Here is a 14,870-nt window from a genome sequence, read left to right as displayed (position 1 = left end):
CGTTTCTGCGGGGAGGTACAACTGCAACCCGCTCGTCGTAAATACAGAGATTTGTTTTGTTCGTTTCTGCGGGGAGGTACAACTGCAACCCGCTCGTCATAAATACAGAAGATTTGTTTTGTTCGCTTCTGCGGGGAGAACAACTGAAACCTGCTCGTCGGAAATACAGGGTTTCGTTTTGTCGTGTTTGCGGAGTTTCGGGATTCTGGTTCGTTCGTTTCGACGGGGAGATACGACTGCAACCCTATCGTCGGACTACAGAGAGTTTTCGTTTGTCACAGCGGAGAGATACAATTGCAGCCCGCTCTACTAAATCGGGGAGATACAACTCCACCCGTCCAGGGGAAAACCCAGAGCAATGTTCTATCCGTCGCTGCGGGGAGATACGACTTCAACCCACTTTTCGTCTGTACATATCTGCCCTAAATACACTTTTAGACCCAGGAAGAAACCGTACTGACCTCGAGATCACTCTCGTCACCAGAGCTGGAGTCCTCGTCCGGTGGGGCTGGCTTTTTCTTCTTTGCCTTCTTGGCTGGCGGTGGGAGGCCAGAGGAAGAGGCGCCGCCTGTCTTCGACGCCGCTGCTGTTGTTGTCCGCTCCGTCCCACGGGGCGGGACGTGGGTAGGGTCCAGGAGGGTCGCGACTGCCTGGGCTGCGGCTTTGCTGGCCTTGGACGGCTGGATCTGCTGCCTGGGGGCGACAGTGTCGTTGGCCGCCAGGATCAGAAAGTGGGCCAAGCGCACGATGGTTTCGTGCGCTTTGGGGTCCATTCCTGTCATGGCTAGGAGGAAAACGGTGTCTTGTCCTGTGAGGGTCTCCAGCCGCTCCGAAAGCTCGTTGTCGCTGAGGTTCCCGAGCGACACGTCGGCTAAGAACCTGGCAAGGAGATCCTCCTCCGGGAGGGGAGTTTCTCCTCGCACCGTCTTGTAGATATCGAACAAATTCTGTCCCACAAGGGTGGCATCTCCGCGCAGGACAATGGGAGCCGGGGCGCTCATGGTGAGGTCCGTGCTATTCCGGTTCGCGACACGGAGTGAGATCACATGTGGGGTTTGTTGTATCTAACTCGCTCATCGCGCGAGGCATGACGGGATAGTTTGTACATGCCACACTGTCTGCGTCTGCTTACCCCGCCATTTCGGGTGGGTATTCCATGTAAAACATCACGAAATCGTCGGCAAATGCAGCTAGCCATGCGGGCCCGTTGCGTTACCTTCGCCAGGGGGTTCAAACTTACAGCACTTTTACTCTCTGTTCCAAGGGCTTTCTACCACTCAAAAATCATGACCACAGCATGTCCAGAACACGAGATGTCAAAATTGGTGCAGTACCTTAGATAGCAGCTAGGGGGTCCGTTATCGAACTCGACCTTCGTTTTCCTGACCCCTACCCACCTACCAAATATCATCAGGATTCATTCAAGGCCTCTTGAGTTTTGCTGTACACAAAAAAAAAGTGGACGCACACATTCGGCCCGCTACCGTCCTGACGGAAAAAGGCAATGCCAACCATTTTCGAACACGACCTTCCTTTCCGCAACCGCTACTCAAATACCAAATATCATTAAAATCCATACACAGCTTCTCGAGTTATATTCTGTTGACCTACATATAGGGACACATAATGAGGCTTTTTATAACCGAAAATATAACCTTCTTGGCGAAGGTAACAACCTAACCGTAACAGACATTATGAAACTAGAAAGGTAACATTTGCAAGCAAATACAGAATGTTAACCTTTACACGGTCTAGCCTAATTACATATCTACCTGGAAGGGAAATCTGATTTAGCCCCATAAAGCTCCTTCAGGTTCCATTCAGGTTGTCATGGCTGCACTTGATAATGCTGAAATATTTCATACTTATTATACTATGTGATGAAGTGTGTTATGATGTATTTTTGGCATTGTGCATTAGTGATCATGAAGAAAGGTAATTTGTACTTAAACCTTCCAAATATACGACTAATTACGCAAGATTACAATATGATGCCGCCCTGAAGCAGAGCTGGTGTCAACATTAAGATGCGGTTCTCACGCTAGGACCGTTGTTTTTCTCTCTCTCCTTTACGAGACATTAGAACTTACGTACTCAGTTTGTCAAAACCACGAAGAAGCGATGAGTACCAAAGGCAACTACATCAGAGTGGCGTTCGTGGTTCTACTAGCCACAGGTCGTTACGTCCAGCTGCCCTTAGCATCCGGGCAGGACACCGCTAAGGAGACCAGCAACGACACGGACACAGTCCACAACTCAACAGACCGGAATGTGAACTGCAGCGCCTTTGAGATGAGCACAGTCTCCAAGGTAGGAGAAAATATCAGTTCAAATGCATCAGAATGTGTGCAGAGTGACAGTCCATCTCGTACTATGTACCAGTCCGTGGCAATCACCATCGCATGTGTTGCTATAACTCTCGGTGCCTGGTCCTTCGTTGCGAACATCCTCCCGCTAGCAGCCATCATCAGGTACGAACAGCTTCACACTCCAGTTTACATCCTGATGGCTAATCTGGCTGCTAGTGATGTCTTAACTGGCCTGACGTTCATGGTTGGGACTGGTACTACATTGGGTTACATTCGAACCGACTCCGTCCCTTCTTACGCCTCGGCACGTCTCATGTTCACATCGATGTTCCTATCCGGGCTGTCCTCCGCCTACAGTCTAATGGCCCTGACGGCTGAGCGCTACTGGTTCATCGTCCATGGGATGACTTACATCAACAACGTCACCAACGACAAATGTAAGGTCGTGACTATTATCGTCTGGGTGTGGTCTGGGCTGCTGGCCATGCTACCCGTCTTCGGCTGGCGTTGTGCAAGTTATGTCCACATAGAATGTCTCCCGATAGCCGGAGGACTGCCTCGCAGCTATGTGGTTGTCGTGCTCGTGTTCGTTTTCATCCCGATGGCGGCAATCATCCTCCTCAACATGGGCGTGCTGTGGTGCCTCTGGAAGCAGGTGGACGCCATCACTGCACAAGAAGCGGCGGTGGGCGCCCAGTCTAGCGTCAACAGAAAATCCGGCATCACCCTCGTCATCATCACCATCTTGTTCCTGGTGGGATGGATGCCGATCTTCAGCAATATGGCCCTATTCACTCATGACTTCCCGTCGCTTTACAGAATGATGGTCTTCATCGTGTTAAACTCGGCAATCAACCCTGTCGTCTACGGATTTCGTTTGAGAGAGGTCCGCCGCGGCGTTGCACGACTCTTCGCTAAAAGTAACTGAAACACCAATAAAAACAACTGAAGATGCTGTCGTCGCCGTATACGTATCAGTGAAGATTCGTCAAGAGCGATGGCATAGAGACACTAGTCTTTACTACTTCTGGCAAGGCAATCAAAGAACAAAGCATGAACATGAACATAGAATAGACTCATTCGTTGGAGTTTTCCTAAAATCGGAGACAGGAATACAATATCGAGTATGAAGAATATCAGCTGAACGAGAGGCAACGAAAGATGCAGCTAAGATACAACAGACAACATACGTACTTTTGTACTTACAAGCTGAGAGAGAAACGTACTGGAGGAATAGGTCTTGTCGACCCACTATGAATAATGCAAAGGGATATCAACAGTGACAACACACTGTTCAATGTTGTCTGGTCAATGTTGTTGTCGTTGTAGTAATTTTATCCTCCCCCCGTACGTGTTACACAGAATTGTCCGTTTCTTCCCAACATATGGAGGGATCTGGGACATAATTAGCCAGTTCACATTTATCAAGTACGAATGTGCTGGGTTGATGTATCATTGTGTTCTAAGGTCAAAGTGCAAGGGCCTTAAACTTTAGACAGCTATGTACATGGTCACCTGGAGCTATGAACGGTCTTATTGCCTATGGCGCCAAACCACAGAATCCATGAAACACACTTCATGTCGACGTGACAAAAATGGTTGATCATTGTCCGCGTCTAGCTCTTTGAATGCTGGCGCTGGAGCGTCGACAAGTCCACTTTCCTTCCGTGTGGCATTCACAGCTTCGTATGTTTCATAATAACCTCTGTCAACACACATGAACTGTCTTTTGAAAGGCATCAAAACATTTACTGTCGGAAAGCAAGGTAAATGTCGCAAAGACCGGAACACTTGTCGGCTACTACGACGACTGTCAATTCTGTTGATACTTGAAAGTGGTGTTATTTGCCTAAGTGGAATTTGAAAAGGCTAAGGGTCCTACAATATCTTTGACTCATGTTAGAGTACCAAATCTATGTAATCAGCAGATTTAGAAGTTGACAGAGTCATTCAGGTTTTCGTGTGTAAACTTACAATAATGTCATATTTAATTGTGGTAGTGTGCGATGAATTACGAATCAATGCATTTGTACAAAGATTAGAATGTGATCTGACGTAAAACAGTGTTGCAAAGAAGTCAACTAGTAGCTACCACGGACATTAAGATACAGTTCTCACGCTAGTGCTATTTGCAATTGTACAAAGATTAGAATGTGATATGACGTAAAACAGTGTTGCCAAGAAGTAAACTAGCTAGAAGCTCTTACCGACATTGAGATACAGTTCTCACGCTAGTGCTGTGGTCCCGGCTGTTTCGGCCTAGAGAGACCGTCATTCAAAACCTACACAGCAGAAGTATGCATACAGTTACGGGAGGTAATTACATTGGTGCCTTGCTGATGATCCTCATCGTCACGGACCCTTACACCCCGGTAACCATGGCGTCAAGAAGGCTGTGGAGACCGGACGTTATCCACAACCAGTCAACTCTACGTAATGGTTCTTCGGAAAACAATGAAACCATTAGGCTAAGTGATGGCAACAATTCGAAGGTAGGCCAAAGCGTTCATTCCAACCTATCAGATGGTTCAGAGAGTGAAACTCCATCTTTTAATGGGGACCGAGGCTCTACCGACATTTTGATCTTACTCATAACCATTTGCCTCGGTATTTGGTCAGTCGTTGCGAATTTCCTGCCAGTGGCGGCGGTCCTCAAGCATGAACTGCTTCATACGCCAGTCTACATCTTAATGGCTAACCTTGCGACAAGTGATGTCCTTACTGGCATAGCCTTCGTGTTTGGAAGTGGCGCGACACTGGTCTACGTGCGAACCGATTCTGGCCCGCCAAACGTCATGTCGCGTTTCATGTTCACATCGATATTTCTGTCCGGGCTCTCCTCCGCATACAGCCTGATGGCCCTGACGGCTGAGCGCTACTGGTTCATCGTGCATGGGATGACCTACGTCAACAACGTCAACAACGACAAGTGTAAAGTCGTGATCGTGGTTGTTTGGGTGTGGTCTGGGCTGCTGGCGGCGCTACCCGTCCTCGGATGGAGCTGTGAGAGTCGTGTAGACGAAGAATGCCTGCCGATAGGTGGAGGACTGCCTCACAGCTATGTGGTTGTCATTCTCGTGTTCGTTTTCATCCCGATGGCGGCAATCATCCTCCTCAACATGGGCGTGCTGTGGTGCCTTTGGAAGCAGGTGAACGCCATCACTGCACAAGAGGCCTCGGTCGGCGCCCAGTCTAGCGTCAACAGAAAATCTGCCTTTACCATCGTCATCATCACGATCGTTTTCTTAGTGGGATGGATGCCGATCTTCAGCACAATGGCCATGTTGTCTACAGACCACATTTCTATTTACAGAGTGATGGTCTTTATCGTAATGAATTCGGCAGTCAATCCTGTCGTCTATGGCTTTCGTCTCAAAGAGGTCCGCCGCAGCGTTGCACGACTCTTTACGAACAATAATGGACGATGAAAACACTCTGTGTGACTTGATGACGATACGATATATACGATTTACATGTGTACAAAGAGACTGTTATAACGTATGGAAATTCAAACCTTCCTGGGAGTCCCTGCTAACCTTTTAGCGTTATCAAAGTCTTGTAAATATGAACACTCTGTATACGTATAATTACATCTATATAATGTGATTTGTCCAAAATAAAGTCCGGCATTGCTTTATATATAACTGTTATAGGTCAACATGTAATTTATGTCAGAATGAGTTCAATAAATCATTCCATACGTCGATGAAGGTTTAAAATCCTTGATAAATCATAAATGTTATAAATACAGGTTTAAAACACACAACACTACTACCGTGACGAAGATATATAATGTATTACACTTTTAATGACCCTCAAAAAGTTACTCAAGTAGTCTCGGTGAGGTCTGAAAAGACTACAGCCCTTCACCAGCCCTATATGATCTCCAGGGCTTGAAGTTGCCATTCATGATCAGCAGGTTATTATATAAAACACTTACCTGTAGTTAAATAGCAATGCATATCTAATGGTTGTACTGTCTGATGATGTATGTCTATTTGATATGTGTATGGTTATTGTAAAATGAGTCGTGTAAGGCTGTGCGTAAGCTGATACAAAATACCATTTATCATATGATAAGAAATAGCGTGTGATGTTACTGTTGCCTTGAACCTTCTTGGTATTAACAATAAGATACAGTTCTCACGCTAGCGGTATTTTCCTCTCTCTCCTTAATTTTAGAGGGATTAGAACTCACGTACACATATATTACTATTCAAACATCACAAACGAAAGATAAATCACGACAGTAACTGTATCTTGGCGGTCTTAAGCTTAGTGATTCTACAGGTCACAAATCGTTGGAAAGTCCACCATAATGTTAGCCGCTTTTTGAGATTATGCTTATATGACCCTTGAGGTTTTACCTCATCTAGCGTAGATCTTGTAAGTCGTATGGAGACATGCTGCTGTGATGTCGTACTAAGATACCACAAGCGTATATGTGACATATGGAATCTGTATCATTATCTTGTGTGCTCATTGCGTATGCAAAAGAATTGGGAAGGAAAAGCAGTAGATTTGTTGATTGTACGAATAGCAACTTATTGTCTTTTCAAAAGTCTAGAACCAGCCTAATAGAATACATAAGAAACGGGTTATCATGTTGTATGTTGTTGATGATAATAGTTGAGAGTATTCTATATCATTATAGTTATGGCTGACGTAATTTAGATATGTAATGTGCGAGTATATGTAAGATGACGACATGGTTCCGTTGAATCATGAATTTGATTGTTGGAATAAATACTGCACACGATAGAATATTTACAGAGTTTGTTCTTTAATTCACTGCTAGTAGCCTAGTACTGTTTCCAACGCGGAAGACGTCTGTATTCTATTCTCAGCATCAAAAGTAAACCTTCTAAAAACAACAAACCATAAAACAGAGATCTATCATCTACTACGTAATTCGGCATAATTACTAAGCTGTTACTGCATAATTACACGGTACTGCAGAGTTACTAACCTGGTACTGCATACTACTACTAGTAGTTACAGACCTGGCACTGCATAGACACTGACCTGTCTGTAGATTTCAATAACAATAAGATGCAAGGGAAAGTAGTTAACAGCAAAAGCCTGAGTGTCTTGAATCACATGATATACATTTGTCAGGTTATCAACAAAATTTGAGGCTACTTCAATTTTGGCAAAGGTCATTTGTACAATGATTGACAAGGCAACGATCACGTGATTACAGACGTCATGCATATATGATGACAGAGCCGAGGACGAGGATCAATAAGAAGGCGCCGAGCAGCAGCTTATCGACGACGAAAGCAGTGTTCTGCCACTCGTCCCTCACTAACTCCTCCCTGTGCTTCTCCTGAACCTTGTCCACCAGGCGCTTCAACATGGCGGACTGAAATGTATAGAGACAAAAATTCGGCTCGGGATTTTGCAATGGTCACGCAGAAGATTAAACCTTCAGTGTGCCTTATACGATGTTCATATGGTTTGCAAAAGGTCTTCCTGATGAAATCCAACTGCGTGATACATAGTACTAAATTCAATTCACATTATTCTATATTGCATAGTTGGAGAGCCCCGGAAGCCCCGAAATATTGGACCTTCTAGATACCTTCTCATCATGTTTCCTTTGTATTGTGAAATCTTATTGATATGGCTGTACAACATTAAAGGAAACTCATCAATTCATACTGTATAATTAGAATTATGAAAAACCCACCTGCTCATCGAGTTTCCGTTGCATCATCGCGTACGCTCGGGAAAGTTCGGAACTCCTGTTGTCATTTCGGTCGAAGTTGACTTCCGTGAAGCCGTCCGATGTCTTCGGGCGGTCGATGATGACACTGCCCTCCTTGTCTCGGAGGTTGTTCTGTTGTTGGTCCACTGTCAGTGCTTGGACGCGTATGTTTTGTCGGAAGACGATTCTCACCTTCTGGACGAAGGTTCTAGATAAATGTAAGGTATGTGAACAGTAAACATGGATATTGTTGTTGCCCTGCAACCGATATAGAATAACAGTGGCATGGGCTTCCTACATGTACCTTCACTTACGCATTGCCTTACCTGCGGCTTACACAATACATACGGAGAATCTCTTCCAGTTTGAGCATACAAGCTGCGGAATACCAACGGCTCCGTGTAGGAGAATGACTACATTGGAATCTACGACGATTGCAGTATTGTCTTTATTATAGATTAGATAATTCTGTGTGCTAAACACAGCATTATATGTAGTTTGCTGTTGAGAGAGTGTTAATGTTTACCTCAGCCAGTTAGGTACTGGAGTTGGCTTGGGTCCGCGGAAGTGTATGTTCAGCACCAGGACTGTGATGGCGGATGAGATGGCGACGATGCACACGCTACAGCCGAAAAACTGGCCTAGTAGGGGCAATTCGGAATGTTAGTTACCATCAATATATAATCTATGACATTTGATATGGAAGGTTTTACACTACAGTTTCAAATCCTTTGGAAGGCGTGTCAGCACCATCCTCAACTTGTCTGAACTGGCCAGTTAACCGTTTCTACGATTTGGAGTGCAACTTCCTTCAATTAATATTGTTCCGTGCTATTTCTAGCCTCTTCGCTGCCACTTCAAATTATGTCCTCCTAGAAAACTTCAAAAGAGATAAAGAAAAAAGGAATCGACTGTAATGCATTTGAAATCCTTCTTTACTCTAACACAAATTCTCCACTCAGGTAAACATATTTCCTGAGGAACGTAATCTCGGATGGTACGTAAAGCCTCGGGGATAGCCTAAGATATCCACACCTCGAGCTCGAGAACGTTAAAACACCAACCAAACTTATCGGGGCGAGGACGGGTCCTTCCCGGTGTGAGTGGATCAAACTTCAGTCTGTCTCAGTTTGCACCTAGTGTACAAGGCTGTTGTGTTACGTCAAGAGGCAGTTTTCGGGTTGTGCGGAACAAACAAAAAGTAGAACATCCAGGAATCCGAAACATTTAGATCTGAAATGTGTGTTGGAACTTTTTTGAATATTCCTAATTTTTGCAGCTGTACCACACGGTCGAATGCCACATTCTGGACTAAGCGTGTTCATAAATTCAACTGCGCAAGTGTAAGTCAAAGTTGACAGCCTGAACAGAGCTATGCACACCGACCGACGGAGGTCACATACCTTGGACACGTATAAAGCAGGATGGAGACACGAACTCTCAGGGACCTTCACCTTTGACCTGCTCATGCGTTGTTCGATCTGTGAACGTGCTTATACTATAAGTATGTTCACAGATCCAACAGCGCATGAGCAGGTCAAAGGTGAAGGTCCCTGAGAGTTCGGCGAAGCACACGTACCAATGAGCGGAATGTATCGTGACGTGGCTGGCAGACTCTCGGCGATGATCTGCGCGAACACGACGAGTGCCAGCAACATGGTGATCCCCACAGACAGCTTCTCCCCACAGTCGGGCGGCATGAGGAACACCAGCAGCCCCATCACCGCCATCATGGCGCACGGACTGATGACATAGAACATGAAGTACAGCGACTTCCTGTAAGCGATATATGGGTAAGACACTCGTCACCTGCACTGTGTGATTGTTGATTGTTCTGTCTTGTTTGAACCGCACGATTACCAACAAGGCTATGACATTAGCAACATTCATCAAGGACCTACGACGACACTTTGAGTTAGAGACAGCTGGATTTTGTACCACTGAAACACTACAATACTGTCGCAACAATGTCCTCAACCAGCTGGTGTAAAGTGACTTACGTATGTGACATGGGAATACGGATAAAAAAGTGACCTATTCTATTTCAGCTTTATGGTGTAACTTAGTAATCTGTATAGAAGTATCCGATTTTGTGTATCATTGATTATGTGACGATCGTGAGTTAGTGGATATAGCCTATTTTCAGTTCTGTCGTCTTGAATTGGCTTGCGCAAAACTTTGATTTTCTAACAAGCGTACCTGCGGATGGATATGTAGAAGGAGGCGTCGGGGTACGGCTCGGGACAGCAGGGGTACACAAGTTCATGCCTCACCGCATCGATGTCCAGCAGGTCCCACTGTTCGTTCAGTATAAAGCTGCTGCTGTCACCTTTGTCGTTTCTTTAAGTAATATATCATAAAAACGCAAATCAACACCGATATATTTTTTCTAACTCGTTTATCATTGAAACAGGTTTAGTGCATGATAAATCGACCGTCATTAGCCAGACTAAGATTATCATATATAAGAAGGAAAGAAAAGAAAACAATATTGAAAATTGGAGACCCATTAGTTTACTTAATGTTGATTTTAAAATACTTTCCCATGTACTTGCAAATAGATTAAAACCTCTCTTACCCAAGTTAATTAACGAAAATCAGACAGCGTACATTAAAGGGAGATGCATCACACAGAACATAAGACTACTTTTAGATGTTATGACATACACAGAAACAGAAAATATTCCTGGTATACTTCTATTTCTTGATCTGAGAAAAGCTTTTGATTCCGTTGAATGGAATTTCTTATTTAGAGTCTTAGAAAAATACAACTTCGGAAATGAGTACATAAGCTGGATAAAAACAATATATAACAATTGTAAAAGCGGAGTTATCAATAACGGCTGGATTTCTGATTTCTTTGTTTTAAGTCGAGGCGTTAGGCAAGGATGCCCTTTGTCTGCCATTCTGTTTCTTTTTGTAACAGAAATATTAGCTTTGTATATAGATCAAAATAACGATATATTAGGAATAAAAATAAGATCTGGTAGCGACATAAAAGAAGTTAAAATATCCCAAGTGGCAGACGACACTACACTACTTTTAAGAGATGAACGATCTGTACACATAGCAATTGAATCACTTTCTTATTTTAGTAAAGTAGCCGGCCCCGAACTCAATCTCAACAAAACACAAGCGATATGGGCAGGTTGTTGGAAGTTTAGAAAAAAGAAAATTCCTGGAATCTCCACACCTCAAACAGCAATCAAATCCTTAGGCATATATTTTGGTTACGACAAAAAAGAATGCGAAGAAAAAAACTGGAACAATAAAGTCACTAAAATAGAAAATATTCTAAACATGTGGAAAAGTAGAACATTAACCCTGTACGGAAAGGTAACAGTATTAAAAACCCTAATTATGTCTCAAATAACTTATTGTGCAACTTCGCTTGTAGTTCCAGAGAATATTATTGTTAAGTTAAATAATCTATTCTACAATTTTCTATGGTCGGGGAAAAGAGATAAAATTAAAAGAACAGTCGTCATTGCAGAATATGAAAAGGGAGGTCTAGGAATGGTAGATGTTAAATCACAAATCGAAGCTTTACAGGCTAGTATTATTAGAAGGTTAATGGACAACACATCAGGTGATTGGAAACTTATACCACGTATGTACCTAAACAGTCTTGGGAATGACTTTCTTATTTTAAAAATGCACTTTAAAAACAGTTCAGACTCTCCGTGTCTGAAACACATACCACTTTACTATAGAAAGGTAATATTAAGCTGGCACAAGGCTGGAGGGGGGAATGTATCTGAACCACTCACTCCAGAGGAAGTAAAAAATCACATTATTTGGGGTTCTAGTCATGTCATTAATCATAGGAGCAAGAAAAGGAGCACAACTTTGTACTTTAAGAATTGGATAAATTCAGGAATTATATATGTAAGAGATCTGTTGGACGAAAATAATTGTATTAACGAGAAAAACATACTCGACAAATTAAGAGATAAGAAAGATTGTTTAGTCGAAATATACAAAGTGAAAAATGCAATTCCTAGAAGTTGGATAACACTACTGAACGACGTACACTGTCAATCCACTGAACAGAGTAGACAAGAATTTGACTACAAGAAGTACACATGTAAATATCTGTATAATAAGCTAATACTAGATAAACTTGATAGCCCCCATAGCTTGGAAACATGGGCGTCCACTTTCGACAGAAATCTGGAATCGTTTCAAATTCCGTGGATTGACAGAACAATCTACTTCACAACTGAACGAAAATTGTCAAATTTCATGTACAAACTACTACATAGGATTCTGCCATGCAATAATAATCTCTACAAATGGAAGATAATAGACTCTCCTCTCTGCAACATTTGTAGGGTGACAGAGAATGAGGAACATATGTTCTTTAGTTGCGCCAGATTAGAAAACTTTTGGGAAAGAGTATCTAGATTTCTATATGTGATCAAGACAAATAGTAACATTAACAATTTTGAAACATGCATCCTTGGAATTCCGAGAAAGGTACACAACTCAAAAGCAGGGAACCATATACTAGCTATAGCGTTGTACTCTATATTCAAATCATGGGTGTTATACAAAGATAAGAAATGTTTCAGTGACACAAATTGTTTTACACTATTCTATAGAAACTTGAAAAATGCCATAGTTACAGAAAGAAATTTATCAGAATCTAGAGCTGGACAAAAATGGGGAGAAATAATCCCTTTAGTAATGTAATTATATCATTGTACAATATGTAAATACCGAATTTGTATACCTGTAAATAAAGTTCATGGATTGGACCATGAAAAGTTTAAAAAAAAAAAAAAAAAAGAAGGAAAGCACTGGAAGAAGTTTACTCTACATCACCGGATTATAGGATGTACAATGACGATGCAGGGAAGCAATGGATGATTATGGCAGTGTACTACCTATAGTAATCGGAACAAGTCTGTCTTTGATGAGACCACACCACCTCCCGATACTCCCAGGGGATGATTTCTTCTTTATACACCAGCTACCTAATGTAATGATCCAAGAAAGTCATCGAATGTTCCTCTCTATCTCCATATATATGTCACAGTAGAGATCACGATCCAGTAGAATCGCCGATCCTCCTAGGAGAGATCGCGATCGGAGTTTCTCCTAGGAGAAACTCCGATCCAAACTCAAATGATGCTAAGATATAGGAAACAGACTGCGATCGGGATCTGTCCTAGGACAATCGGCGATTCTACTAGTACAGATTGCAATCAGGATCTCTCCTAGGAGAAACTCCGATAAAAACTCAAATGATGCTAAAATGTAGGAAACAGGAATAATTTTTGTAAAACAATGATTTCATTTAGTTATATAAAGTTGTGAACTGATGCCATACGTATGACATGTTGTGAAATGTACTCAATAGGTGTGAAATTGTGAGTAATATCTTGAAACCCTGCTTGATATTTTGACACCTGTTTGATGACTTTACAGTTGTTATTGTTCCTCCAAAGCCGTGAAATTTGCAAACCGACACATTGTTTGATCACCTGTTCGTGTCGTTCACATATTATAAGATTTTTGCCACTACTTAATCAGAAATTACATTATCAGAAATTACTTTATTAGAAAACCTGAAATTTACCATGAAAGTGATGCTATATACTATAGTGTACCTTGAGTTAGGTTGCAGAAGTGACTCTAGTGTGGTAGTCTTCGGTGAAGTTAACATTGTAGAAGTGACACAAGTAGGCTTCAGTGTAGTTGGTAATGAGTTAGTAGGTTTCCATTAATACTAAATGAAATCATTGTTTACAAAAAAATATTGCTGTTTTCTACATCTTAGCATCATTTGAGTTTTGATCGGACTTTCTCCTAGGAGAGATCCTGATTGAAATCTGTACTAGTAGAATCGCCGATTGTCCTAGGACAGATCCTGATCGCAGTCTGTTTCCTATATCTTAGCATCATTTGAGTTTGGATCGGAGTTTCTCCTAGGAGGGATCCCGATCGCAATCTATACTAGTAGAATCGGCGATTGTACTAGTACAGATTGCGATCGGGATTTCTCCTAGGAGAAACTCCGATCGCGATCTCTCCTAGGAGGATCGGCGATTCTACTGGATCGTGATCTCTACTGTGACATATACAGACCAAACAAGCCTTTGCTCAACCGTTTGCATAGCCTTGGCGAAGGCAACATTTCAGTCAACTTCACAAATGGACGGTATCCACCAAACAAAAGTGCCCTTAGAAAATGCCAAGAAACAAGTGAATACTTGTTATAGCCTGTTGGTACATAAATGCGAAAAAGAACTATCCATTTTGGCGACACCTCAGGGGTGGAGGTATTCTTTCTTTCTATGTGTAAATACACGAGATAAGAGAAACAGGCTAACCGGTTAGTGACGTTGACTTTGAAGCCGTCGTATGTCCAGGAGCCGAACTGCAGTCTGCACACATGCTCGTCAAATGGGAACCTGTAAACGTTCATCTTACACGAGCTGACCATGGTGACCGGGTAGAGCCATGCCACGTCACCAGATGACGTAATGATGGCGTTGGTGTTCGGGATGTCACTGGTTTCGTCACCTTCGATTCTATGCAAAGATTCAGACATAAACTTGAATAACAAAACCTTATTGTTCAATCGATAGTTCACCAGTAACAAGGTGGTGAACTTTACCCTTGAACTAGTGCTATGGGTGAAAACTTTAGCGACGTTTTGAAATGAAACGTTGAGTAAAAAGAGTAGTAAAGCTATAGCCCTAGGAAAATTATGTTGCAGGGAAATAATCCAAACTGTTGACTTAAAAACAGTACCTCGATCTGCAGTTGCTGTACGTGCATCTGTGTATTAATATAGTAGAGAACTTTGAGTGCTATGAGTCAACACTGAGTTTCAATCCTTA

The 14,870-nt window shown here is 42.6% G+C and overlaps 3 protein-coding genes across 3 annotated transcripts; 2 read left to right on the top strand and 1 right to left on the bottom strand.

The window, feature by feature from the left end:
- The first annotated feature begins 1,945 nt into the window (after nucleotides 1–1,945).
- LOC118412300 (G-protein coupled receptor 6-like) lies at nucleotides 1,946–3,237 on the top strand. The gene has a single exon (XM_035815092.1). It carries the CDS (start codon nucleotides 2,122–2,124, stop codon nucleotides 3,235–3,237), a length of 1,116 nt encoding a protein of 371 aa, XP_035670985.1. The 5' UTR covers nucleotides 1,946–2,121.
- Nucleotides 3,238–4,405: 1,168 nt separating this feature from the next.
- LOC118412299 (sphingosine 1-phosphate receptor 2-like) lies at nucleotides 4,406–5,930 on the top strand. The gene has a single exon (XM_035815090.1). The coding sequence runs from the start codon at nucleotides 4,607–4,609 to the stop codon at nucleotides 5,735–5,737; it is 1,131 nt and encodes a 376-aa protein (XP_035670983.1). The 5' UTR covers nucleotides 4,406–4,606; the 3' UTR covers nucleotides 5,738–5,930.
- Nucleotides 5,931–7,071: 1,141 nt separating this feature from the next.
- LOC118411698 (neuronal acetylcholine receptor subunit alpha-9-like) lies at nucleotides 7,072–14,578 on the bottom strand. Its single transcript, XM_035814177.1, has 6 exons — nucleotides 14,358–14,578; nucleotides 10,219–10,359; nucleotides 9,599–9,795; nucleotides 8,546–8,660; nucleotides 8,002–8,227; nucleotides 7,072–7,674 (listed from the first exon to the last, which is right to left on the bottom strand). Exons 1-6 carry the CDS (start codon nucleotides 14,576–14,578, stop codon nucleotides 7,516–7,518), a joined length of 1,059 nt encoding a protein of 352 aa, XP_035670070.1. The 3' UTR covers nucleotides 7,072–7,515.
- Nucleotides 14,579–14,870: the final 292 nt, after the last annotated feature.

The sequence above is a fragment of the Branchiostoma floridae genome, chromosome 3 (genome assembly GCF_000003815.2).
Source record: "Branchiostoma floridae strain S238N-H82 chromosome 3, Bfl_VNyyK, whole genome shotgun sequence".
Classification (NCBI taxonomy): Eukaryota; Metazoa; Chordata; class Leptocardii; order Amphioxiformes; family Branchiostomatidae; genus Branchiostoma; species Branchiostoma floridae.
The sequence above is the reverse complement of the archived record's forward strand: the minus strand, read 5'-3'. Positions and strand labels throughout refer to the sequence as shown.

Coding starts and splice junctions, on each gene's coding strand:
- LOC118412300 (XM_035815092.1), top strand. CDS start 2,122: ATGAGTACCAAAGGCAACTACATCAGAGTGGCGTTCGTGGTTCTACTA.
- LOC118412299 (XM_035815090.1), top strand. CDS start 4,607: ATGCATACAGTTACGGGAGGTAATTACATTGGTGCCTTGCTGATGATC.
- LOC118411698 (XM_035814177.1), bottom strand. CDS start 14,578: ATGTCTGAATCTTTGCATAGAATCGAAGGTGACGAAACCAGTGACATC. Junction 8,661..9,598: donor ACGATACATTCCGCTCATTG/GTACGTGTGCTT, acceptor TGCCCCTACTAG/GCCAGTTTTTCGGCTGTAGC. Junction 8,228..8,545: donor CCAGTACCTAACTGGCTGAG/GTAAACATTAAC, acceptor ACATTTATCTAG/AACCTTCGTCCAGAAGGTGA.